Source organism: Naegleria fowleri, assembly GCF_008403515.1.
Source record: "Naegleria fowleri strain ATCC 30894 chromosome Unknown tig13, whole genome shotgun sequence".
Taxonomy (NCBI): Eukaryota; Heterolobosea; class Eutetramitea; order Acrasida; family Naegleriidae; genus Naegleria; species Naegleria fowleri.
In genome coordinates, this window is record NW_025407945.1 from 467206 (window position 1) to 490598 (window position 23393).

The 23393-nt window shown below is 35.8% G+C and overlaps 14 protein-coding genes across 14 annotated transcripts; 8 read left to right on the forward strand and 6 right to left on the reverse strand.

The window, feature by feature from the left end:
- Nucleotides 1-82: 82 nt before the first annotated feature.
- On the forward strand, nt 83-2866 carry FDP41_012307 (uncharacterized protein; the record flags this gene model as incomplete). Its single annotated transcript, XM_044702812.1, has 2 exons — nt 83-1250; nt 1353-2866. The coding sequence occupies 2 exons, from the start codon at nt 83-85 to the stop codon at nt 2864-2866; spliced, it is 2682 nt and encodes an 893-aa protein (XP_044566363.1).
- A 90-nt stretch (nt 2867-2956) lies between these two features.
- FDP41_012308 (uncharacterized protein) lies at nt 2957-5307 on the forward strand (the record flags this gene model as incomplete). The annotated part of the gene is made up of 2 exons (XM_044702813.1): nt 2957-4606; nt 4744-5307. The coding sequence occupies 2 exons, from the start codon at nt 2957-2959 to the stop codon at nt 5305-5307; spliced, it is 2214 nt and encodes a 737-aa protein (XP_044566364.1).
- Nucleotides 5308-6093: 786 nt separating this feature from the next.
- Nucleotides 6094-6718, forward strand: FDP41_012309 (uncharacterized protein; the record flags this gene model as incomplete). Its single annotated transcript, XM_044702814.1, has 2 exons — nt 6094-6502; nt 6606-6718. The coding sequence occupies 2 exons, from the start codon at nt 6094-6096 to the stop codon at nt 6716-6718; spliced, it is 522 nt and encodes a 173-aa protein (XP_044566365.1).
- A 344-nt stretch (nt 6719-7062) lies between these two features.
- Nucleotides 7063-9306, forward strand: FDP41_012310 (uncharacterized protein; the record flags this gene model as incomplete). Its single annotated transcript, XM_044702816.1, has 1 exon — nt 7063-9306. The coding sequence occupies one exon, from the start codon at nt 7063-7065 to the stop codon at nt 9304-9306; it is 2244 nt and encodes a 747-aa protein (XP_044566366.1).
- A 148-nt stretch (nt 9307-9454) lies between these two features.
- FDP41_012311 (uncharacterized protein) lies at nt 9455-10138 on the forward strand (the record flags this gene model as incomplete). Its single annotated transcript, XM_044702817.1, has 1 exon — nt 9455-10138. The coding sequence occupies one exon, from the start codon at nt 9455-9457 to the stop codon at nt 10136-10138; it is 684 nt and encodes a 227-aa protein (XP_044566367.1).
- Nucleotides 10139-10140: 2 nt separating this feature from the next.
- On the reverse strand, nt 10141-11808 carry FDP41_012312 (uncharacterized protein; the record flags this gene model as incomplete). The annotated part of the gene is made up of 4 exons (XM_044702818.1): nt 10141-11104; nt 11182-11429; nt 11552-11728; nt 11791-11808. 4 exons carry the CDS (start codon nt 11806-11808, stop codon nt 10141-10143), a joined length of 1407 nt encoding a protein of 468 aa, XP_044566368.1.
- A 516-nt stretch (nt 11809-12324) lies between these two features.
- On the reverse strand, nt 12325-14335 carry FDP41_012313 (uncharacterized protein; the record flags this gene model as incomplete). The annotated part of the gene is made up of 2 exons (XM_044702819.1): nt 12325-14072; nt 14173-14335. The coding sequence occupies 2 exons, from the start codon at nt 14333-14335 to the stop codon at nt 12325-12327; spliced, it is 1911 nt and encodes a 636-aa protein (XP_044566369.1).
- Nucleotides 14336-14467: 132 nt separating this feature from the next.
- On the reverse strand, nt 14468-15487 carry FDP41_012314 (uncharacterized protein; the record flags this gene model as incomplete). The annotated part of the gene is made up of 4 exons (XM_044702820.1): nt 14468-14665; nt 14722-14952; nt 15017-15354; nt 15463-15487. The coding sequence occupies 4 exons, from the start codon at nt 15485-15487 to the stop codon at nt 14468-14470; spliced, it is 792 nt and encodes a 263-aa protein (XP_044566370.1).
- A 239-nt stretch (nt 15488-15726) lies between these two features.
- FDP41_012315 (uncharacterized protein) lies at nt 15727-17333 on the reverse strand (the record flags this gene model as incomplete). The annotated part of the gene is made up of 2 exons (XM_044702821.1): nt 15727-16725; nt 16776-17333. The coding sequence occupies 2 exons, from the start codon at nt 17331-17333 to the stop codon at nt 15727-15729; spliced, it is 1557 nt and encodes a 518-aa protein (XP_044566371.1).
- Nucleotides 17334-17537: 204 nt separating this feature from the next.
- On the forward strand, nt 17538-20366 carry FDP41_012316 (uncharacterized protein; the record flags this gene model as incomplete). Its single annotated transcript, XM_044702822.1, has 1 exon — nt 17538-20366. The coding sequence occupies one exon, from the start codon at nt 17538-17540 to the stop codon at nt 20364-20366; it is 2829 nt and encodes a 942-aa protein (XP_044566372.1).
- Nucleotides 20367-20473: 107 nt separating this feature from the next.
- On the reverse strand, nt 20474-21140 carry FDP41_012317 (uncharacterized protein; the record flags this gene model as incomplete). The annotated part of the gene is made up of 2 exons (XM_044702823.1): nt 20474-20541; nt 20609-21140. 2 exons carry the CDS (start codon nt 21138-21140, stop codon nt 20474-20476), a joined length of 600 nt encoding a protein of 199 aa, XP_044566373.1.
- A 56-nt stretch (nt 21141-21196) lies between these two features.
- On the forward strand, nt 21197-21735 carry FDP41_012318 (uncharacterized protein; the record flags this gene model as incomplete). Its single annotated transcript, XM_044702824.1, has 2 exons — nt 21197-21274; nt 21490-21735. The coding sequence occupies 2 exons, from the start codon at nt 21197-21199 to the stop codon at nt 21733-21735; spliced, it is 324 nt and encodes a 107-aa protein (XP_044566374.1).
- A 49-nt stretch (nt 21736-21784) lies between these two features.
- Nucleotides 21785-22636, forward strand: FDP41_012319 (uncharacterized protein; the record flags this gene model as incomplete). The annotated part of the gene is made up of 1 exon (XM_044702825.1): nt 21785-22636. One exon carries the CDS (start codon nt 21785-21787, stop codon nt 22634-22636), a length of 852 nt encoding a protein of 283 aa, XP_044566375.1.
- Nucleotides 22637-22793: 157 nt separating this feature from the next.
- FDP41_012320 (uncharacterized protein) lies at nt 22794-23114 on the reverse strand (the record flags this gene model as incomplete). The annotated part of the gene is made up of 1 exon (XM_044702827.1): nt 22794-23114. One exon carries the CDS (start codon nt 23112-23114, stop codon nt 22794-22796), a length of 321 nt encoding a protein of 106 aa, XP_044566376.1.
- Between the last annotated feature and the right edge of the window lie 279 nt (nt 23115-23393).

Sequence of the window (23393 nt, forward strand, 5' to 3'; positions counted from 1 at the left end):
TGATACCTTTTTCTTAGGTTGACACTATCACTGAGTTTAATTGCAATTCCACGAAGCACGTTTTTAAAATCAACTATCATCGATGGGATCCACAATTTCCACCTCTTCGAACTTGAGTGAATCTCATTGGTTATCCGAAGATGTGGAAGATGAGGAGATGTCTCTGCAACAACTTCAACAACCAAGTTCATCCTCTTCCTATCCTCCACCATCGTCTTTGAGTTGTACCCCTACTGCCACCGTTTCAAGTGAGTCCAATACGACCAGCAGCAGCACAAGCAACATGTCAGTGCTTTCTCGCTCCCATCGTTCATGTTCCAATCCAACCAAACTCCATCATTTCTTTAAAAGAAATCACCATCATCATGATGACCACACTCAACAACGATCTTTCACTATATATCTTCTCTCATGTTCGGATTGTGGTAAGACATGTTTCTCGAACCAAATTAAATCCAAATTCGGATTAAAGCCTTATCCTAACGAAAAGGCTCGACTGATGTTGATCATTAAAACATGTTTGAGCACACTCCATGAAATTATATTTAATATTATGAATCAACAAGAAAAGGATGAATTCTTAACTGATATTTTGAATTATGATGGAAGTATAAGTCAAAGTAACAATCCGAATGAATTATATGATTTCATTTGTAGTATGAATTCGCTCAACACAAAATTTGAATTTACAAAACAAGCCTCAATCCTGTGCGGACAATACATTCAGTATATTTGGAGGAAATATCAAATCATTAGGGATTTATATTGGAAACACAAGGAAAGTCATAATTTGAATGATAACGTTAATATATTATGTGAGGACATGTTTTTAATTTTGAGTGAAAGTGATGAAACTTTGGGAGGAAAAATTAAACAAAATACTCGAAGGATGAAATTGATGGGAGCATCCAAGAAATCACCACAAGTATCACCATCTCAACAAGTATCACCACCACCACCATCTCAACAAGAGACTCCTATGGGCACCACCACATGTATGAATAATGGGACATTATCATCACAACAACAACAACAACAAAATGCTTCTCACGATTCATCATCATTTTCTGAGTTTGAGGATATTCCACCGACCACCACTTCACCACAAATAGGTAGCTCACTATTACCATCCCATCGTCCTTCACCCATCAAAGATAAATATACTCCTCTCATTCGATGCCTCACCATTGGTAAGAGTGAAACGACTCTCAATTATGATTCAAAGACTAATTTTACTCTTGTCGATGTTGGTAAGTGAGCAATTCATATTTTGTTTCAAAAAGATGATCTTATTCTAACTCAAATGTCATGCTCTACTACGAATCAACATTTGATACGTTATGCATGTTCAGGAGGAAGAGCTTCTGAAAAAAAGAAATGGGAATTTTTCCTACGAGACAAAAGAGCTGATTTTGTACTTTATTTTGTATCCATGTGTGAATTTAATCAAACACTGATTGAGAATGATTCTGTCAATCGTATGAGTGAAAGTCTAAACACCTACAGAGATGTCATTAATAGAGCTCTATTAAGGGAATGTAAAAATGTCATTCTCATCTTTACCAAACCAGATCTATTTATGGACATGATCTTGAAGAGACAGGTCGTCGAGTTCAACCCTATGAAATTATTCTTATTGGAATCATTATATTTTCTAAATAGTACCATTTCAACCACAAGTGCAGTGACAACCACCATGACAACCACCATGACAACCACCATGACGATGATGACGATGATGAACAATAATACATCCCTCTCACATCACCACCATTCCCTCATTCTTCAGTCTTCACATCCTTCAACAAATACATTGAATGTGTTACAGAGCAATGACACTCTGAGTAGTAAGGAAACAAACAAGACGAGTGTCGACCTTAATCGAATGACCACAAATAATAATACCATTGCAACAAGTACTACTCCTCATCCCATCGACACCTTTCATTCCTCTACCGCCAACTACTCTCATCATGACCAACAAAAAGAAACAAACGTTGAGGATGAGAATACGATCAGTCGTGATCGATCTCCATCTTCTGAAATACCAATAACAACAACCAACATGACCACCAACACTTCTACCTACTCCATTCTTTCAACACTTCAAGAGGATCCACATACAAGTAGTACTAGTAGTAGTACCAATACGTTGACCTACTCTGACATCAAATCATCATCATCGCTCCATTTAACAAGTAGTAATAATACTTCGACCGCTCTCACCAACACTAACACTTCAATGTCTAACAATAACACTAGTTTTACGATGAGTTCTGCTCCATTGAACAATACTAGCACACTGAATTTCACAACAAGTTTCAATTCATCAAATAGTGACTCATCCACAATACTCTCTCCTATTCGACCAGAATTACAAAATGTACATCACCAAGTGAGACAACAAGTCTCTGATATGGTCAACTTATTTGAGCAAGTTCACAAAGACTCGTTTTATCATTATGTAAAACCATTCCAATATCATATTGTAAATTGTATTGATGGAGAGGAATGTGGAGAGTTTATAGATATTTTAATTAGAGAGACCATTGTGAAATACTGTATCGAAAGTCGTGCTACTCACGAAAGTATTTCCTCACCACCATTGCCACCACCACATCACCATCATCATGACACCAAACCATCATCAGTGATTCAATATCAGCCGTTTATTTCAAAATGTTTATTAGAACCCAAAGTCCCTTGGTTGCAACAACAGCTTTATATCTTGGTTGGAAAGTTGTCCTCAAATTCTAATGACAATTCTAAGCAATCAACATTTGATGAAAACTTTCAAAGGTTTTTAGATGTGAGGGTAGTGGTGGAGGTGGTGGAGGTGGTTGGTGAGGAGGGACATGGATCCTGATGATCGAGGACAGAAAATATCAAAAAAAAATCATAAAAAAAATATCAAACACACATCTTTGAACCTTCTCAATCGGATCTTTGTTTCATCATGATGATGACGAGCTCATCGGTTTTAAAATTCGAATTGATACAATCTCTTGTAGATCACCAATTTTGGTATGATTTGGAAAACAAAAAATTATTGGAATATCGTTTAGATATTCAACCAAAGCCAATCTTTGCAATCTATACCACCGGAAGAGTATTTAATTCTCAAGTTTTGAATGCTATCCAACAACAACACCACCATCATGGATCTTCATCTCAAGAACAATCGAATGCAGCTCTGAGTTCTAAATGGAGATTGGGAGAGAACGCTTTTGTATCATCTAATTGTGCTTCAAATCCTTACATGTTTCAATCACCTGGTACTCTCTACAATGCAAACACTATCGAGGAATTTAATAATTATGATAAGAAAGCAATGTTGAGAAAAATAGGAATTGAAACAATTTATGAAAATCATATTAAGAACAGTCATTGGCTATTGAATCCAACTGAATTGACCCATTTCTTATTGATCACTTTTGCGGACTTGAAACATCATAGTTTTTATTATTGGTTTGCATTTCCATCCTTGTCCTTTCCTGACATGGAAATTATTTATGACAACCAGGTAACTCCATTAAGTGAAAAAGATCAAGATGCTTTACAAATTGCAATGAGTGAATACAGAAGTATTTACAATAAGAATCAACACGGTTTTTATTTTGTCGAAAAGACAAATGATGTTAAAGTAAGACCATTAAGTGATTGGAAGGAAATTAATTTTGATCATACTTATTTGGGATTTTCTGATCCGAGTGCTTTGAAAGAGTATCCAAGTTGGGTTTTAAGGAATTATCTATTGGCTGCTGCATTGACATTTAATAGAAAGACCTTCAAAGTTTTGTGTTTCAGAGAAGATCCATCAAGAAAGGACATTAGTGCAAGTATTACATTGAATGTTGAATTGAAGTACAATCATGACGAACAAGTTTCATCATCTTCTCTCAGCGTTGTTGGATGGGAAAAGAATGCAAAAAACAAACTCGGTCCAAGATTTGTGAACATGGGAAGCACGATGGATCCCATCAAATTGGCAGAGAGTTCTGTTACCTTAAATCTTCAACTCATGAAATGGAGAATGTTTCCTTCTCTCGATTTAGACATGCTTTCAAAAACGAAATGTTTACTGATTGGAAGTGGAACTCTTGGATGTCATGTTGCTCGTAACTTGATGGCATGGGGTATTTTCAATATTACATTTTTAGATCGAACCAAAGTGAGTTTTAGCAATCCTGTAAGACAGCCTCTGTTTGAATATGAAGATTGTCTTGATGGTGGAAAAGATAAGGCCATTTGTGCAGCTGAACATTTACGAAAGATTTATCCGAATGTGAATACGAGAGGTGTCAGCTTGGATATTCCAATGCCAGGTCATTTTGTGACTGATTCAGAGAAAACACGAACCAATGTGGAACAACTCGAACAACTCATTGAAGAACATGATGCTGTATTCTTATTAACGGATACTCGTGAATCCAGATGGTTACCATCATTGATTGCGATTCAAAAGAAGAAAATTGTTATTAATGCTGCACTTGGATTTGAGTCCTATCTTGTGATGAGATATGGAGTCTATGACATGAAGACTGAAAGTGTGAAGAAGGATCGACTTGGATGTTACTTTTGTAATGATGTCGTAGCACCTGTGAATGTAAGTAGTAGTAGTAGTGCTTGTTGTTGTCTCTCATGACCTTGGTAATTCATTCATCATCCATGGATGATGACTTGTTCACATGTTCGGTCCTCGGTGCTCTTTGATCCATCCTTTCACGTACATTTGTGAAACAGAGTATGAAGGATAGAACTCTCGATCAACAATGTACGGTGACTAGACCTGGTGTAAGTGCCATTGCAGGATCTCTTGCTGTGGAGCTGTTGGTTTCATTGTTGCATCATCCTTTGAAAAACCATGCAGGAGCTTTCAATCCCAAACTTTTATATGATTCACAACAACAACTCTTGAGCAATCAGGACAATAGCACACAAAGTGATTTAGGTGTTATACCTCACCAGATTCGTGGATCTATTTCTAACTATCAAACCAATTTATTGTATGGATCATCCTATTCTCAATGTACATGCTGCTCTCCTGTGGTTGTAAGTGGATATGAGAAAGAGGGTTACCACTTCTTGGAGAGAGTATTCAATGATAGCAAGTATTTGGAAGAATTGACTGGGTTGAAAGAATTGCATGAAAAGACATTGAAAATGATGGAAAATATGTTATCCTTAGATGAAGATGACGAAGAAGAAGAAATAAAAGAAGATCAATTGAGCAGCAACAATGAGGACCAAGAGAAGAATAAGCTAAACAACACCGACGATGATAATGATGGCTTTACTCTGTTATAGATTTGTACACATTCGTGTTCAATGAATAGGTCATCATGGAGATAGGCACTACTACTACTACACACAAACGAAATGCAAACGAAATGGATGAGGTGTGTGCCCACAATGCACAAATTTTGTGAAGCTTGGTTATTTGGCACATTCCCATAATTTTTTATTGAATAAAACGTAATTTTTATGGGAATGAATGCTCTCTTCATGTCTCTTCTGATTCCACTGGTTCTTTTAAATGATGCAGTGGTGCTCCTGATCTTCTGTGAAGATGGAAGTGGCAGCCCAAATGTTACGACAAACTGCTTAAATGCCAACTTTCGAGGTGCTGACTAACCTTGAACCCCAAAGGCTTTTTTGCTTTTTGTAATTTTAAATATTATAAATGAAGAAGAGAGTATCTTTCATTGTTGTTGCTTTTGTTGTTGTTCCTTTTTGAAGGAATAGAGAATGAATCTCATCTGTTGCAACTCGGAAAGGGTCACTTTCATCGGGTCCGAGTGCGGGTTGCTGCTGTTGCTGCTGCTCGTGTTGTGTTCCATTTTTGTTTCTCAAAAAATTCAGGGATGGGTTTATTCGATGATAAACGTTGTTCGATGGTTTTATGTACATTATTTACAAGCCGAACGTAAGATACGTAGTGACTTCCTAGCAGGCACCCCGGAAGTAAAGGTGTTTAAACTGCTCACGATAACAACAGCAACCCCTGGGATTCGAACGCTGGACCAGTTGGCTGCCACAGTTCCAGAAAAACCACTTGGCCATATGCGGGCAGCTATTTTTGTTTCTCAAAAAATGAGTCACCCCGCAGTGCACACTCTCGGGAGTTTAATCGAAAGTCATACGACGAATGTTGCATCGTCATCATCATCCTCTCTTCCTCAACAACACCCATCTCAATTTCATTCCGCAAATATAAATGCATTACCCCATTACTCTTCAAGTGATAACAGCCGAATAACAACAACAAGTGGTACTCTTTCCTCTCCTTCTGTGTCCTCTGGTACACTCGTCATGCCTAATAATACATCATCATCAACAACAACAGCATCGAATGCTCCAACTACAAGTGTAGTCACTGTGTTTGCTCCGATGGAGGCATCACAAATAAGAATGAAATTAAGAGCACAACGGAAAAAGAAGCATGTTACTTTTACAAAAGATGTAGAAGATAATGAACACAAACAAATGAAAACTTCTAAAAGTAGGTTGGATGAATAGATTTATTGAAAAGTTATTTGTTAAACAAAATTAATTTATTATTATTATTTGAACATAAATGTGTTGGAAATTATATATCAACAAAGAATGTTGTATATTTCATCGTAAGAAAGCATATTACGAAAGTGACACTGAAAGCGATTCAAGCGATGATGAGGACAATGAAGATAAGGCTCCATGTCCTGAATGTGGAAAGTAATGTTGACATGTGGAATTGCAAATGACAGAAATTTTCAAGAAATATTTTAATTCGCTTCTTTGCCACAACACACTGATTGAGAGCCCTCCTTTCGTATACGGCAGAGTGGTATGAGTCCTTTCTTCTTTTACAGTTTTGAAGCTTGAAATGGATATGCAAATGCATCAGTCGTGGATTTAAATAAAAGCATACTCAGATTTCAAAGATGAATGAGTTTCGTCACCTTCAATTTCGAAATCAGAGTTGTCTGCAGAAATGTTGGACTCGATGAATAAATTGAGAGAAATTTTCTCAAAAAAAACGAAAAAAAATATCCAAACATCATCTTGTTGTTGTTGTTCATCATGTCCCAAGAAAAGGATATCAGACTCACTCTCGCAAAATTAATCATTACAGCCGTGAACAAAATTTATGGTGTGGATATCAGTTCTATGGAGAATGAAATAGAATCCAAATTAGAATTACCAAAGGAATATGATATGGAGCATAATATCGCTTTCCCTTGTTTTGCTCTTGGAAAGCCTTTAAGTCCAAAAAAGCCAAAAGAAGTCAAATTCAATGATTTTATTTTCCAAATTGCTTCCGAGGTGACTAATGAGATTAATACCAACTTGTTGTTGAATAACACCATTGTTGAGAAGTGCAAGAACGAAGGCCCATATATTAACTTTTATTATTTGCCATCATTGTTGGGTAGTATTATTCCTGACATTCTTGCTGGATCTTTCCTTGCTCAAAGACCACACAAGAATGAAAATGTCATGATTGAATACTCACAACCAAATACTCACAAGACTTTCCATGTGGGTCACATGAGAAATGCAGCACTTGGAAACTCTCTTGTCTTGTTGTATGAATGGTGTGGTTATCATGTCCATGCTGTGAATTATATTGGTGATGTTGGTGCTCACATTGCCAAGTGCTTGTGGTATTTCCTCTATTTTGTTAAGAAGACCACTTTGGAGGAATTTGAAACACAAGAATTGAGCAGAGAACAAATTGTTGAAATGTTAGAGTCAGCAAGACCACAAGAGATACCTCATGTCGAATGGTTAGGTGAACTCTATACGAAAGGATTTTATGAATTAGATTTTGCATCTTGGACCAAATATCCATTGATGGGATATATTACTGCAAAGATTGAAGAAATCAATAACCATCCTTCCAATGATAAGTGGAAAGTTTTGAAAATTACAAATGGCATTGAACACTTTACAGTGGTTTGTGGCGGTAAAGATTACAAAGTGAATGATATTGTACCGTATGCCCCACTCGGAAGTAAGAAGGGAGCTCGACTTGTCACTGAAGTCGATAAGCAAGGTGTCATTTCTCAAGGTTTTATTTTGAGTGAAGCTGAACTTGGAACGAGTGAAAATAAGGAGAAAATTCATGTGTTCCCAGCTGATACTACTCCTGTGGGTATTGAACTTACTGAATTGGGAAGAAATCCTGAAAATGTAGATCCTACCATTCCAAACATTACTTTGGAAATGAAAAAGAGAGAAACTCAAGTCAAATCTCTCTTGAGAGCCATGGAAGACCATCAAAAGAATATTTCCATGTTGTGGGAAATTACTCGACAATGGTCCATCGATGACTTTAAAGAAATTTACAAATGGAGTGATTGTCGATTCGATCACTACTTCCATGAGTCCGATGTTGGTGATGAAAGTAAGGAAATTGTTCTCAAGGCCTATGAAGAAGGCAAATTGATCAAATCCGATGGTGCCATTGGTGCTGATTTGGGTAAACAGCTTGGATTTTGTGTCTTGTTAACCTCTGCAGGAACTGGTTTGTATGCAACCAAAGATTTAGCTCTTGCCAAGAGAAAGTTTGAAGAGTTCAAAGTCGATCGAAGTGTCTATGTGGTGGATGTGAGTCAAAGTTTACACTTCCAACAAGTATTCAAGACTTTGGAAATTCTTGGATTTGAACAAGCAAAGAAATGTAAACATTTGGCTTATGGTATGGTCGTGTTACCAGATGGTAAGATGAGTAGTCGAAAGGGTAACATTATTTACTTTAGTACACTTCAGAAATTACTCACAGAAAAGATTTATCAAGATTTCATGGTGAAATATAAGGGAGTATGGCCAGAGGAAGAAATTAATGAAACGACTCGAAAAATTGCTATCAGTGCTATCAAGTATGGAATGTTGAATCAAGACAACAATAAGGATATTGTTTTTGATTTGAAGGAATGGGCATCCAAATCAGGAAATACTGGTCCTTATCTCATGTATGCCTATGCCAGATCGAAATCAACTCTTGAAAAGGTTGGATTAGTGAAAGATGCTCCAATAGACTTTGCTTTACTCTCTCATGAAACTGAGAAGAAACTTTTATCAACCATTCGTCAATATCACGCAGTCGTTGAGAGAGCTACAGAACAATACAAACCACAATTGCTTTGCATTTTCCTCTACACCCTTTGCAAGCAATTCAGTAAGATGTATGAAGCAGTTTCAATCAAGAATGCTGAAACTGAAATTCTCAAACAAACCAGACTTAGACTTGTGGCTGCTTTTAGTGAAGTTTTAAAACATGGTCTCTCATTGCTTGGCATTACTGTTGCTGAAAGAATGTAAGAATGATGAGTATGAGTATGATGATGATGGTAATTGTAAAATTTCAATTGCAATTTTCAATGTCAACGTGGAGGAGAATTAAACAAGTAACACTTGTAATCCTCCACGTGCTGTCCTTTTTTCCACAACAAAAAAAAATTCATTCGTAATGGCTGACCAACTTCAACAACACTCATCATCGCCTTCTCTTTCCACACTATTTTTCCGATATGCTGCTGTCATTGTGTTGTGCTCTCTTTCCTATCTGATACATAATCAATATATTGAAAATAATTTTAACAAACAATATTCTGGATGGATCATGGACCTCGAACAACACTATGCACAATTTGCAAATACAACCATCATTCCACCCATTACGAACGACAACAACAACAATACTGAATTATCCAATATGTCTGCTAACAACAACAACATTACATCACAATTTAAAACATTTTCATTAAACATTGATCCAACGATTTGGCCAAACATCACACAAGAACTTGAATCAAAAGTGTTGACAGCTGTCGTGATCCAATTCTATTCTCCACAAAGCGTGTATTCTCAAAAATTAACAGAACATTGGAAAGAATTAACACAATTATTATATTCCAATCCAGACATGATTAGAAAAATTAGAATTTGTCAATACAATGTAAATTCCAGAAAGGCATACATTTATACCAAGTCCATGATTGGACGCGGTATAATCACTTCATTTCCTTCCATTATTCTATTTTATGCCAATTCTCAAAAAACAATAGCAACAAAATCTTTTCAGTATGACATTCGTTCAGTGAGTCTTATGAAGAAATTTATTGAAAATTCACTCGACTCTATTAAGAAATAGATTTACGATAAATGAAAAGAATTCCTATTGGTGATGTGTTTGTCAAAATGAGATATTTGCGTTTTGTATCTCTGTTTCACTAAGGCATAATTTAGAGGAGAAAGAGGTTTTCTATATTCTGAAAAGATGTGAGTTTCATGATGGTAATTTGTATAAACCCTAGATGTCACTGTTGAGGGAAAAGAATACCTAGAATAAGATGGAGTTTGATAGTATGAATTATAGGAAATTTGTTGTGAATTATAGATGGATCTAGAAGAAGATGGTGGTGTGTAATTTGTACTAGTGTTCGAAACGTTAGTTCTGTAAGGTGTTGATCGAGATGAGAAGTTAGTGACATGGTTATTTGGAACAGTTAGTGGTGATGTCTCTGTGAAAGATATCATGTTATACTCAACCATGTCACTTAGCGCAAATTTGTGAGAGCAATTTGGGCACACGACATCCATTGAATGAGCATCAAAGCACTTGGTAGAAGGAGATGTTTGTGTGCTTTGATCCACATTGGTTTGTGTTGCAACACTACAGGTCAAAATTTTCCTTGCTGAATTGGTGCTACTGACATTCAAAGAAGACATTGGTGACAATGAAGTAAAAGTAGAGATTTGGGGATTGTTTGGTGGTTCATTGTCACCTGGATCTATGGAAGATGTTTGTGATTCCATCTGAAACGATACTACTTTTTTTGGAGTGAATTTTTCTTGGTGACATGATGAAGCAGTATTTGTTGTTGGATATATTAAACTGGTTTGATGAGATGTATTTTTACATTGATTATTGTTGTTGTTGGAATCGATGTGTGCTTTTGATGTGTTTAAATTTTTAGGTAAAAAGGTATTCTGCATATTGTCAGCAGAAGAAAAATCATCTTGTTGCTGAAAATCCAACTTTTTGGCAACTGAAACTTTTCTCTTATTTTCTGTTGGTGGTTGGACGTGAGGCGATGTTGGTTCAATTTTTGAAGAACTAAGGAGATTTTGATATTAGCAAAACAATGAATTGTTGAAATATTAGCAAAACATTGAACTTGTTGAATATCTTACCTTATACTCTTAAATATTTTGCTGTCAGGTGTCATTAATGGGCTGTTAGGTACCACCGTATTTGCAGCTGTTCCTCGAATGGGAGAAAGAAAAAGGTCATCCATTTTACCCTTTGTTTCTTTTGGAGTCATTTTGTAATTGGGAGAATAATAAATTTCAGCTCTTCGATTTCCCAATTCACCATTCCCAAGTATTGGTGAAAGGAATTGAGGTGGAGAAGCGAATGAAAATTCTTCTTCCTCATCATACTGTCAAATTAATAATGATCAATGAACAACCATAAAGGCATTCAGAAATGATGAACAACCACAAAATTAAAGGCATACAGTATAATGATGAATAATGTGTTGTGCACAACAATTTCACTTACATTGTGTGGTGACTTGGTCGGTGTTGAAGAAGAATTTAATGGTGGTGCATCTTGATGTTCCATAAATGATGAATACAGAACAATTCCATGTCCTTTCTTTGATTGTGGTGACAAATCTTCTTTTCTTTGTTTGAAATAATTTGCATCTTCTTCTTCGATCACATGTCGTTGTGATTCCTAATAGTTTCGGAGAGTATCAGTAATGAATGAATTGATGATGAATCAATTGAGAAACCTACTTCGAACATTTCTTCCATTTCTTTTTTCTTTCAAAAAGTCTGAAAGATTTGAAATATCGACTGGTTTAATTTTTGCCAAAGTGTCAATACTTAGATTCAAACTAATATTCGGATCATGTTCGAGAGTAGAAGTATCCAAGATATCACTATGGTTCGGACTTGCACCACTGCTGATATCATCCAAAGACAGTGGAGGAAAGTTTTCATGGTCATCATTATTGATAAAAGGGTTATTAATCATCATCGGAGGAATATATTTGGGATAATCTTTCGATTGTGGAGAGAGCGAAGAAGAATTCTTGGGTTGATTTCGAAAATCAAGATCATCATGGCTTTTATGCGACGGCAATATTGATGATGATAACGATGGCATTCGATTTTTTTTTAGGAATGCAAAATTTTGCGCCAATCGAAAGCGGGGAAAGTGTAATTAATGGCGCGCTCATGATGGAATTCATGATCCTCGTGCTCGTACCACCACCATTCATTCATAATATTCATGAAAACCTCCCATCATGATGATGATGAGGTGGTCTAGACCTCTCGTGCCATTCTTTCCCTTCTATTTGCAATTCCTTCCTGAACAGTTTCATAAGAAACTAAGACAGTGACTGTTTCAATGACAAGATGATCCTTCTGTGGTGGTTGTTGTTGTGAACTTGAAGAGTGTTCTTGTCGGTGATGGTGATGGTGATGGTGTACAGCACTCACTAAACATTGAGACCATAACCTTGGATCCTCCTCAACATGTTGTTGTTCCATGTTGTTCATCACACCACATTTCACCAATTTCAAATCATCCAACACTCGACACATTTCTTTCACTTCTTGAAAGGTAATCCTTTCATTGGTAAAATCTTTCATATAGTCTTGATAGATTCGAACCACATGATCCAATGACACTGTTTCATGAAAGACTAATAAATCTTGAGGATAATTCATGACCACTTCTTCACTCTCAGAAGAAGAGGATGAGAGTGGTGGTGATGGTGGTGGTGGTAAACATGTAGTAGTAGTAAAAGTGTTAGTAGTAAAAGTGTTCGTAGTAAAAGTAGTAGTAGTAAAAGTGTTCGTAGTAATAGTAGTAGTAGCAGCACCAGTAATGTTAGTAGTAGAAGTAGTGTTCGAAATGATGATTGGATTGGAAGAGGAGGAGGAAGAGGATGAACACAAGACTTGTTGTTGCCTTCTTCTTTTTCTCTGATATTCTTGTTGTATAGTTCTTCTATATTCTTGTTCATTTCGAACAATTCCTTCTTTTCGTGTTAAAATCTCCAATAATCTCTGTTGAGGAAGTGTCAATTGACTAATCAGAGTGACTGGATTCGATTTGGATACTTGTTGGGCAGCAGTCTGAAAAAACACTGCCATATCCACACATGGTCTCAATTGTTCCATACATGTGGTGAGAACGATTTGAATGAGTTTCAAGACATGTCGTAAGTCAAATTCATCAAAATGTTTAGAAATGATTGAAATTAAATTTGAATCGATGGTGGGAGGTGTGGTTCTTTGTAAGAGAAATTTCAATTTTGATTGTAAGATCACTTGTAATTCTTCAGAGGGTATTGGTGTGAAAAGAATTAAATCATCATCATGACTCAAAATTTGTGTACAAGTGACAAGAATGAAAATACAAGAGGATTGTTGAGACCACTTTTGAATGTGTTCCTTCACCTTTTGATTTTTTAAAAGTTGATCTGCTGAATCGAGAATGATGAGACGAAGTTTGTTCTTCTTCTTCTTGGAGTTGTTGTTGTTAGTGGAGTTGGAGAATAAATTGGAGGCTTTTACAGATTTTTTGTTTCTTGTCGATAATGAATCTCTCTTGTTAAAATGTTCATGTAATTGATTACATAATCTTTGAAGAGAATTCACTTCTTCTGCGATACAATCAATGATGGGAATGGTTGAATATAAATGTTTCATTTTCTGAGAGTCTTGTTGAATGTCATGAATTAACTTTTTGATCGTGAAACTCTTTCCAGTTCCAGATTTTCCAAAAACATAAATGACCATTCCTTTGGATCGATGAATACATGAGTCAATCTTTTCGATAAGTGACTGATAAGGCTTAGTTCTTGTTTGAGGTATTGTATCCAAACATTCTTCTTTGAAATGTACAAGTGCTTGTTGATAGATTTGTTTTAAATGATGCGCATTGCTGGTAGTATTCGTTGAAATAGTATTGGTATTGGTAGTAGTAGTACTATTCGAATGATGATCACTGGTGGTGAATTCACTATCAAGTCTTTCATCATCCGACTGAGAGTATGTGTCTACTGTAGTTTCACAGTGAATGGATTGGATATTGGGTTCGGATTGGGTGTTTTTTCGGAATGAAGAAACTTTTGTTTTTTTTTGGCAAAGGTGATGGTTCACCACGCTCTTCATCGCTGTCACCTTCATATTCGTGATCATCATTTGTCTTGTGAATGTCATCGTGATGAGGTTCTTCGGCATCACGATCGGAATTGAGTGTTTGGTGTTCATTGAAAGTGTTTACGGGATGAGATTTGGCAGTTGGTCGACGAACTCTTTTCATTTTTATTTCAAAAATGTTGATGAAATCATTGGCAAGGATGGTGGTGGCAAGCATTAATTCTTTCCAAGTCTAAGGTTATCGTACTCTCTAATCTTCTCAAAATCAAACTTGTACTCATAAGCTCCAGTGTATTCAGATATGAGCACGTCGTTGGAAATCTTTTGTGTAAGTAAGGCATTCATTTCTTTTTTCTTTCAATGAACCTTGAATGTTGTACTTGTCAATCGTTTGTTGAGTCAAAAACATTTTCACAACTCCCCATAAGAACTTTAAACTCCATGGAACATTCACAACAACAATTGCAGCCATTCTTTCAACATAATAAGTTCCCTATCACGACAGGTTATTGATCAAATCTCATCATCATAAATTCATGCACCACTTACTAACTCAAGGAACATGTCCTTCATGGATTTAATGAGATGTACGCTTAATGATGCATCTGTCAAATCCACAATCCAGGATGTTTGATAAATATTTTCAGGCATTCTCCTAATCGCTAACTCATAGAGCCACACAAAGAATTTAAATTTCAATAATTTGTTTTCTTCGTTATTTTCCAATTTATCCAGGCCAAGCTTAACATAAATCAATGGATGTCCAGCTTTATCAAAACCCTAAAATAACATTAAAAACATCGATCAATTATTGCATTGATTAAAACATTAAAACAAAACATACAACATGGAAAATCGCACCTTGCTGTGCAACTGCTTTCACATCGTCAATATGAACATTCCATGGCTCAAACTTTTTTCGCCATTCACAAGCTCCCTTTAAAACAGGCTCCACCTCATCAATATTCCATTGGTATCCAGACAAGAATCTGAAGAGAGTCAAGTCAGATAAGAAGTAATTTCCATTCTCCTTCTTATCATGTTCATGAAGAAGTTCATCTTCTTTCCATTGGTTTGTTATTCTGGATCGAAACTCGGCAATTTTCTTCTTTTTTTCATCATTCAGTGAATCCAAAACCGAGGGAACTGGAGTTTGAGGGATTTTCCCAAATAATTTCTCTTCTATTGATTTGAATTCGATCAATGCAAGAAGAACCAATAATTATAATGATTGAAATTATATATACAACACATGAAAACATTTTCATCGGAAAGAATTATTACACCTACCTAACTCGTGAAGGTTTGCAGCCATCGTACAGTTGCTTATTTTTTTGTTTGTTTGGATTCCCAAAATGGCTCTTTTTGCGGAAAGGGTATGTTTGAATCAATAAATGATCAATAAATGCGAAAAAAGATCCATTTACTAGAGAATATTGAATTATTCCTCTCTATTCAATATGGTATTATTGATTCAAACACAATGAAGGTCCAATTAATCACTAGGCAAGAATGATTGCTCTTTTGTCGTCATTATAACAACAACTCTCCAACTTAAAAAAGCAATAGTGGTACAAAAGCAAACCAGTTCCTAACAATACTGTTCGTAATAATCCATAGAATTCCATTCAAAAATATGATTTTGTATTCTGCTTCGTTCCAATTCTTATTGTACTCAGTTAAAGGTAATGAGGCATTCTTATTGTGAATTCTGTCAGATAAAAAGTTGGAGAGTGATTTTTGGTAGGTTGAATGATAAATGCAGTAGGTAAATAAAACTGATGCTCTCCATAGAGATCTATGAACGGGTAGCCTTACTTGATATTTCATGTGTAGATGACAAATAAAGCTTACAATAGCCGACCCTAGTAAATTAGTGGAATTGGGTGATTTAAGGCTTAAAACCATTGTATTCTCGTTCATGTTTTCGATATGTCTTGTCAATATAGAGATGTGATTCTTATATATCTGATCCTTGACCTTCATTGCTGATTGATTCATGGCATTAATAAGATGTGGATGGGTTTCATTTAAAGACCTCATGTTACTCGTCGTCAGGCAAGACATTACAATCCCATTCATGCAAATCAAAGCAATAAATCTTTCCAAATCATTTCCTTTGTTGAATAAATTAATAAGATCATTTCGATAAGCGTCATCCTCTAGAAAATGCTTCAATAAATGTTTGTTGGAGAAGAAATGAGAGAGTAGAGAGAGGGAGCGTTTCTCGCGTAATACAATAGCTCTGGTTTGTCGCATATCCATGGATTCAAATTGTTGAATACGTTGAGAAGCATCTCTTGAAGACATATTTGCCAAATTTGAAAGTTCTTCAAAACTAATGTGGGAGGAGGAGCTCTGAAAAGAGCTAATATTGTCAATTACCATCCGAATAATATTAAAATCCTTATTCTGAATAGATATCTTATAAAATAACTCTGCCAATCGAGGAGATGAGCCTTTTCGAAAAATTATGGACATTATTTCAAGGGCTGGTTCAGAGAGATTATTATTTTTGGATAAGGCTAGCTTGAAAATATTTTTGATGAAATTCTTTACAACAACAAGGCTTAGCAATGATGATATCACTATCTATTACTTACAGAACTATAGAATTCGTCTATATATTGATGTTCTTTGACCAATGTCTTGATGTCAGAAAGTAAAGAGGCAATGTTTGTCTCATCTGCTTCTGATAATGTGTTGGTATTCAAGCTTCCACTCATCAACCAATCAAAGTTTTCATTTTCTCGTATGGATGTTTTATATTGGTTGTACAAGTACTTGATCCCATACCATACACAAAGAAACAGTGATGATACTACCACAAAGTTGGTCATTCCGTTTTCTGGTTCCTGAGCGTCTGTTTCATTCTCCCCGCTTTCACTGATACGGCCTCTCATTAATGCTTCCTTTTCTCTTTCATAGATTTGTTGCTCAAGATCATTGTCAAACATTCTTTCTTTTAATAAAACAAAATTTGAATGGATGAATCTTTGATTGTTGTTCGATATATCTACATTATTTACAGCAAATTTAGTTGGATTCTCCTTAAGCATCATGAAATAATTGTTGCCTTGCTGTCGGGACAGGAAAATGTTCATTGATGACTGATGACTACAAGCCTTGAAGCCTCGAAGGCAATTTCTCACTGCTTTCATTTTTTGTGCTTTTTTAACAAAAGGGATTCCGAGAGAGATTTTTGATTGGAGTCTCTCTTTGATGGACCGTAGATTTCCATAAACCACACTCTTATTGTTCATCATAATAATCTGATCGAAAGACTCAACCTTCCGATGGTTCACGGATTATGATTATTGAACATGAAACTGTGTTGAGATGATGAATTAGGAATCATCAAAAAAATGGACACCCATTTATCATCAGAATCTCTTGAAAGGGCTGGATCAATCATCCCGGAAATTCAATCATCGAGCATCGTTAAGATTGTACTCTTGGAACGAAATGAAGATATTTATGCTTTGATCGCAAAAGAATATTCTTTTGAATGCTTTTTGCTGTATGAAGAAGAAAAGCATTTGTCCAAGTGTTGTGCTTTTGAGAGTGGTGGAAAGCAAATCATTGACTTTATCCTTTCAAAAAATACTATTTTTGTACTCTGCTTGGACGGAACAATATTAATCACTACACTGACTCTTCAAGAAGATGGATCTATCATATGCTCCACTTGGAAGGAACTCAGTAATACTCGATCTGATAGCTCTAACAGCCATCCACCCGTCAAACTGTTAAGCTTAAATGACAACACCATAGTGGTAATGTATTTACAGAATGAAATAAGATTTGTTAATACTGAAACTTTGGGTGTGGTTTCATTCGAATTTAATGGAGTACACATGTCAAGCTGTTCTTCAAATAATATAATTTATTTGTACTTGAACAGTGGTTATTTATATAGATTAGACTTTAATTCAAATTATGACTTGGTATCCTCAAAGAAATCAAAAATGCAAAAACAAGTGATTTCTCTCCATCACATCAACAACGAAAGTGTAATTGCTGTCACAGAGGACTCTGCTTTACTCTATCTGAATAGCATCAAAGTAGAAAAGGAAATTGTTCTTAATACTAAGGGTCGGCTAATATCAGATCTTTATTTAAAGAGAAATTCATGTTATATTTGTACTGAATATGGAGATATCTATATCAGTATAGATGATCAAGAGCCTTCACTTTGCTTTGAAAATTCCCACGTAGATCATCTCTGTGCTCCATCAAGCAACAATTTTATGATTGGATACAGTAGTGCAAGCAATGTTTACTATTTACCCCTGGAAAACGGTGAATCAAACAATCCTATCAAATTGCTCTCTACCATTTCTCATGTCGTTGATTTTGAAAAGAGAGATGACGAATATATTCTTGCGTTACCAAATTCGTTAACTAGCGTGAAGAAGGGTATATCTTGCCGTACATCGAGTCTTACTGATGAATCATATGAAGGATTAGACAAATTATTTACTATCAATAACGGCTCTGACAAATACATTATTTTGAGTTTCTTCAATCAGAGCAAAGTGCTTAAAGTTCAAGAAGACTCAATAGAAGACTATTCAACACAACATGCTTTCAATTTGAATGATTCTACTCTGTATGCATCTACAATATTTGATTGTTTCATTCTTCAAATTACTCCAAAGGAAACGAGAATTATGAATCATGAAATGACTCATCTCTTGTGCACTGTCACTTCATCAAAAAGTTTAGCAACCAGTTACAACAACATGATTTACCAAAGCTTTGAAAACAAAGTCACTGGATATATAGTTTCTGAAGATGGAAAAATTGATGAAAAGTTTACTTTAGCAGTGGACAATGACATTTCATGTATATATGCCTATCGAGATGGTGAATTAATTGTTGCAACCTATTCAGGTCTAGTCTATTCCATTTCATCCTCTCATGTCGTGATCACTAATACATTGGATATTAATGAATATTGCATTGACACAAATATTACAGAATCCATACTCATGGTAAATGACATGCTACTCATCGGATTGAGGGATGGAAATCTCTTGTGCTTTGATGCAACTCATTTAACCAGAAAGTATAAGCTAGGCAACTATCCTGTCCAGTTACACAAGTCGTATGACAATAATTCATTGATTGCAACTTCCAACCTCAGCTATTTCATTACTCTCTCGCCACATGAGTTTAATGTTTCTAATCTGATTATCAACGAACAAATACTTTCAATGCAGAACTTTAATCTAGGTTTTGAAAGCTCTCTTCTTTGCTTGACAGGAGACAACAAGATCAAAATAATTATTGTAGAACCAGAAAGCTTTCAACCAAGCGTTACAGAAATCGCACCAGGCGATTATCAGAGAGTCGTGGCTATAGAAGAAAATTTATTACTTATTGTTAGTAGCAATTATTGCAAGCTTCAAATTATGAATGAAGCAAATGAAATGATGACTATTCATCATTTCCATTCAGAGCAAATATTTTCAGTCATGCAATGGCATAGTACAAATGAGGAAGACCTTAATAAGAAAATCAAATATATTCTAGTTGGAACCAAGTATATTCATAGAAAGGTAAATCCAATTATTATGAATACAGACTCTACAAGATCATCCTTAGGAAACATACATCTATTGAAAATGACAACATCAAACAACAAATATGCATGCTCCCACGTTTTCTCAATGGAATTACCAAACATGGTCTATTGTTTAAGCCAATTGAATAGTCAGTACTTTGTTGCAGGATATGGAGATCGATTAGGACTATTTGAGGTATCCAGCGATGGATTTAAACTGATCGATCAAGCCAACGTCAGAAACTTTGTGAACAGTATTAGTGTTGTCAATAGCTTAATTGCAATTACAGATAGATATGATGGGTTACTGTTTTTCACTATACAAGAAGGAAAATTATTGTACTTGTACAATTTAACCTCTCAGCTGCATCCGTTGAATTGTGCAACTTGTCAATTTATTAATCCCAATACTATTGCAACCATTGACAGGAATCATGAATTAATAATTTGGCAAATCAGGTATCCCGTTGCTACCATGTCTCAAAATCCTAATACAATTTCAGTACTGGAAAAACAAAGGTATCAAACAAAGGAATTAGCACTTAAAATTAAGGCCCTTCCAAACAACAAGTTATTCTATGTGACCATCACAGGAAGTGTTTGTTGTTTGGAGCTTCAAAATTAATTATTTTTCGCTCCACCAATGTTCATCCTCATCATTCAAGGTTGTAGGAATGTGTGAATACTTCATATCTTCGCTAGAAATAAAAGCCAATTCACTCATATATCCACCTATTGCTTTCTCATCTCTGAACGCCTCCTGTTCTCGTCTGTTTGTTGGTATGTCCCTAAGAGCATGTCTAAAATGACATGTATGTGTTCCCGAATGATTAGGTTTTAATACACATGGAGCTTCACAAAATCTACAGTCACAAATCTTTCCACATTTTAAAATAGGTTTGTCCTCAACATGACCAAAAATACATTCATGCTTTCCTGTATGACCATGAGTATGTTTACAAATATGTCCATCATCACAAGTCCAAGCACACAACAATTGGACCTGTGTTGTTGGCTTAAAGAATAAATTAATAATTGGCAATTTTTGAAATCGATTATCTAAAACTCTCGGAAATAGGAAAGTAACAATTGGATCAATAAATAAATTAGAAATAATAGACTGATAAAATCTTGTGATTGCAGGTTTTGTCTGGACTGCAAGTTGAGATCTGAGAGGATAGGTGTCGCTTAATCTTTGAGATCGGAGTGATGATATCAATTGCTGTGAGGAAGAAGGCTCTTCTTGTGGCATGATAACTCCTTCTTCATTTGTAGTAAGTGATGGACTTGAAGAAGGACTCAATATCAATGAAATACCACCATCTCCTGCAAATGCTGCAACATTCGTACGAAACTTTCTTCCTCTTTCATCGCTTTCATCAATTATTCGGGAAGTCATTTTTTCAAACGGAGAAAGGGACCAGCATCTCACAAGTCAAACAAACCATTCAAAAAATGTCTACAGAGCTTGAGAAGAAATTCAACTTGGCAGTCAAGTACGTCCAAGAGGGTATGGCCAAAGATCAATACGCTGTAAGTGTTTTGTTAATGATAATTGCTCACCATCATGTAACATTTTTTGTTTCTGAATGTTTGTTCTGATTCTCTCCGCCTTTTATTCTGTGATCCTTCCTTTTCATCATCACGACCAATGTTCTTTTTGATCATACGATGATCTTTTCTCGTACATTTCAACATGTATATTGCCAAAATTCATGATCTCTTCATCATTATCCGAAATTCAATAGAATTCAAACAAGGAATTAACCGATGATGATAGACTCCTCTTCTACGCTTTCTTTAAGCAAGCCACTGAAGGAGATGTAAAAGGCTCACAACCATATGCCATTCAATTTGTTGCTCGTGCCAAATGGGATGCCTGGAACAAGGTCAAGGGAATGAGCAAGGAGGATGCTATGCAACAATACGTCGATTTGCTTACCCAAATGGCTCCTGAATGGTACTCCTATGAAGGATTGAACAAGTACAAGTAAACAATTAGCAATAATATGAATTAATTCCTCTGTATTGATTTTGAAAAAAATGTTTGCTGCATCAAGCCTTCTTCGTCGCTTGCCAAATTCAAATTCTGGTTTTCGTTCATCACTTACATTCCGAACAAAAACGAACACTACTATTTCTCTAGTGCTGAGTACTTATTGTTCATCAATGAAAAGAAATGTAAAAACAGATGTTAACAAAATTTCCAAAGGAGATATTATCAAAGATGGAGCCAACAAGTACCTCCAAGTTGAACGCTATGTCTTTGCAAAACGAGCTCGCTCTAATGCTATTGTAACGTTCGAAACTGTAGAGTTGTTAACTGGAAAGAAAATAAGTAAAAAGTGTAGAGGAGGAGAAAGTTTGGATTTGTGTGAATACTCCACAAAGGACGTCACTTATTCTTCAGAGACAAATAAGGGATTTGTTTTTGAGGATATGAAAGATGGAACTGAATACACTGCTCCAAAATCTATTTTCACAAATGAGATGATACAAATCATGAAAGGAGGCTCGTTGAAAAAGATAATTATTGGCATTGATGAAGAGACAAACACAGCCATCAAAATCATGTTCCCTACCACACTCATCGCAACAGTTGAAAAGACTGATGATGTTGTGAGTGGTATTCCCAACGATAGACATTCTCCTGTCACAAAGAATGCTGTTCTTGACATTGGAATAACAGTAAAAGTGCCTGGATTCATTGCCAATGGAGACCGAATCAAAGTACTCACTCGTGACTGGAGTTACGCAGCAAGAGCAACAGAAGATGAAGAGCAGGCTGAAGATTTCGAAGATACCACATTGACGAGTGGTAGTGAAGAAGGATCCGAACAGAACGAAGAAGAAACCAAGGAAGATGCAGATTTGGAAGAGGATAACAGAAAATAATTTTTGGAATATTTGAAATAAATTTGATGAGACCTAGATTTTAATAAGTTAATAATTTAGAGTACAAACACACATACGTGCTGATCTGCTCGACTTCCAAGCAGAACGCGCAATGTGTTGTGATGATGAGGTTAGAATTTAAAATTATCGGATAGAATTATTCGTTCTCGGTCTTCTTCTCTTCCTTCTTTTCTTCCTTCTTCTTGGTAGTTGTCCTCTTTGGCTTCTTCTTTTCAATCTTGGTCGTGCTTCTCTTATCGTAAGTATTGGATGTGTTTCTCTTGACCATCTTGATTTCTCCCTTCAATTGGACGGCCTTGTAATCAATGTTCTTTCTTGGTCTTGGAGTGCTGATAATGTTGGACTCATCAATTTTGGTTGGTTCGTTGCATGAACGTTTGGTTCTATCAACTTCCTTGCTTCTTCGTTGGCTCCAGTGATCAGCCTTCACTTCCTTCTTGTCTGTCTTTTTGACCATTTTGACGGGTTGTTATAACAATGCTGTGTATTGAACAATGCGTTATTTTTTTGTGTTGACGAGTCTTTTCCCCAAGAGAGCGAGAGATTTATGGGACGTCAAGATGTGAAACGGTCCTAATTTCTATTGGCGGGAAGTTGTTAACTGTTTTTTTGTAACGTTTTTTTTCGAGTTTACAACGGGTTAAAATTTGAATCCTCCTTCTAAATAAGGATTCTTCTTTATGACAATGTAGCACCATCGATGCATTCTTTCAACACACAAATGAACATAAAGAAT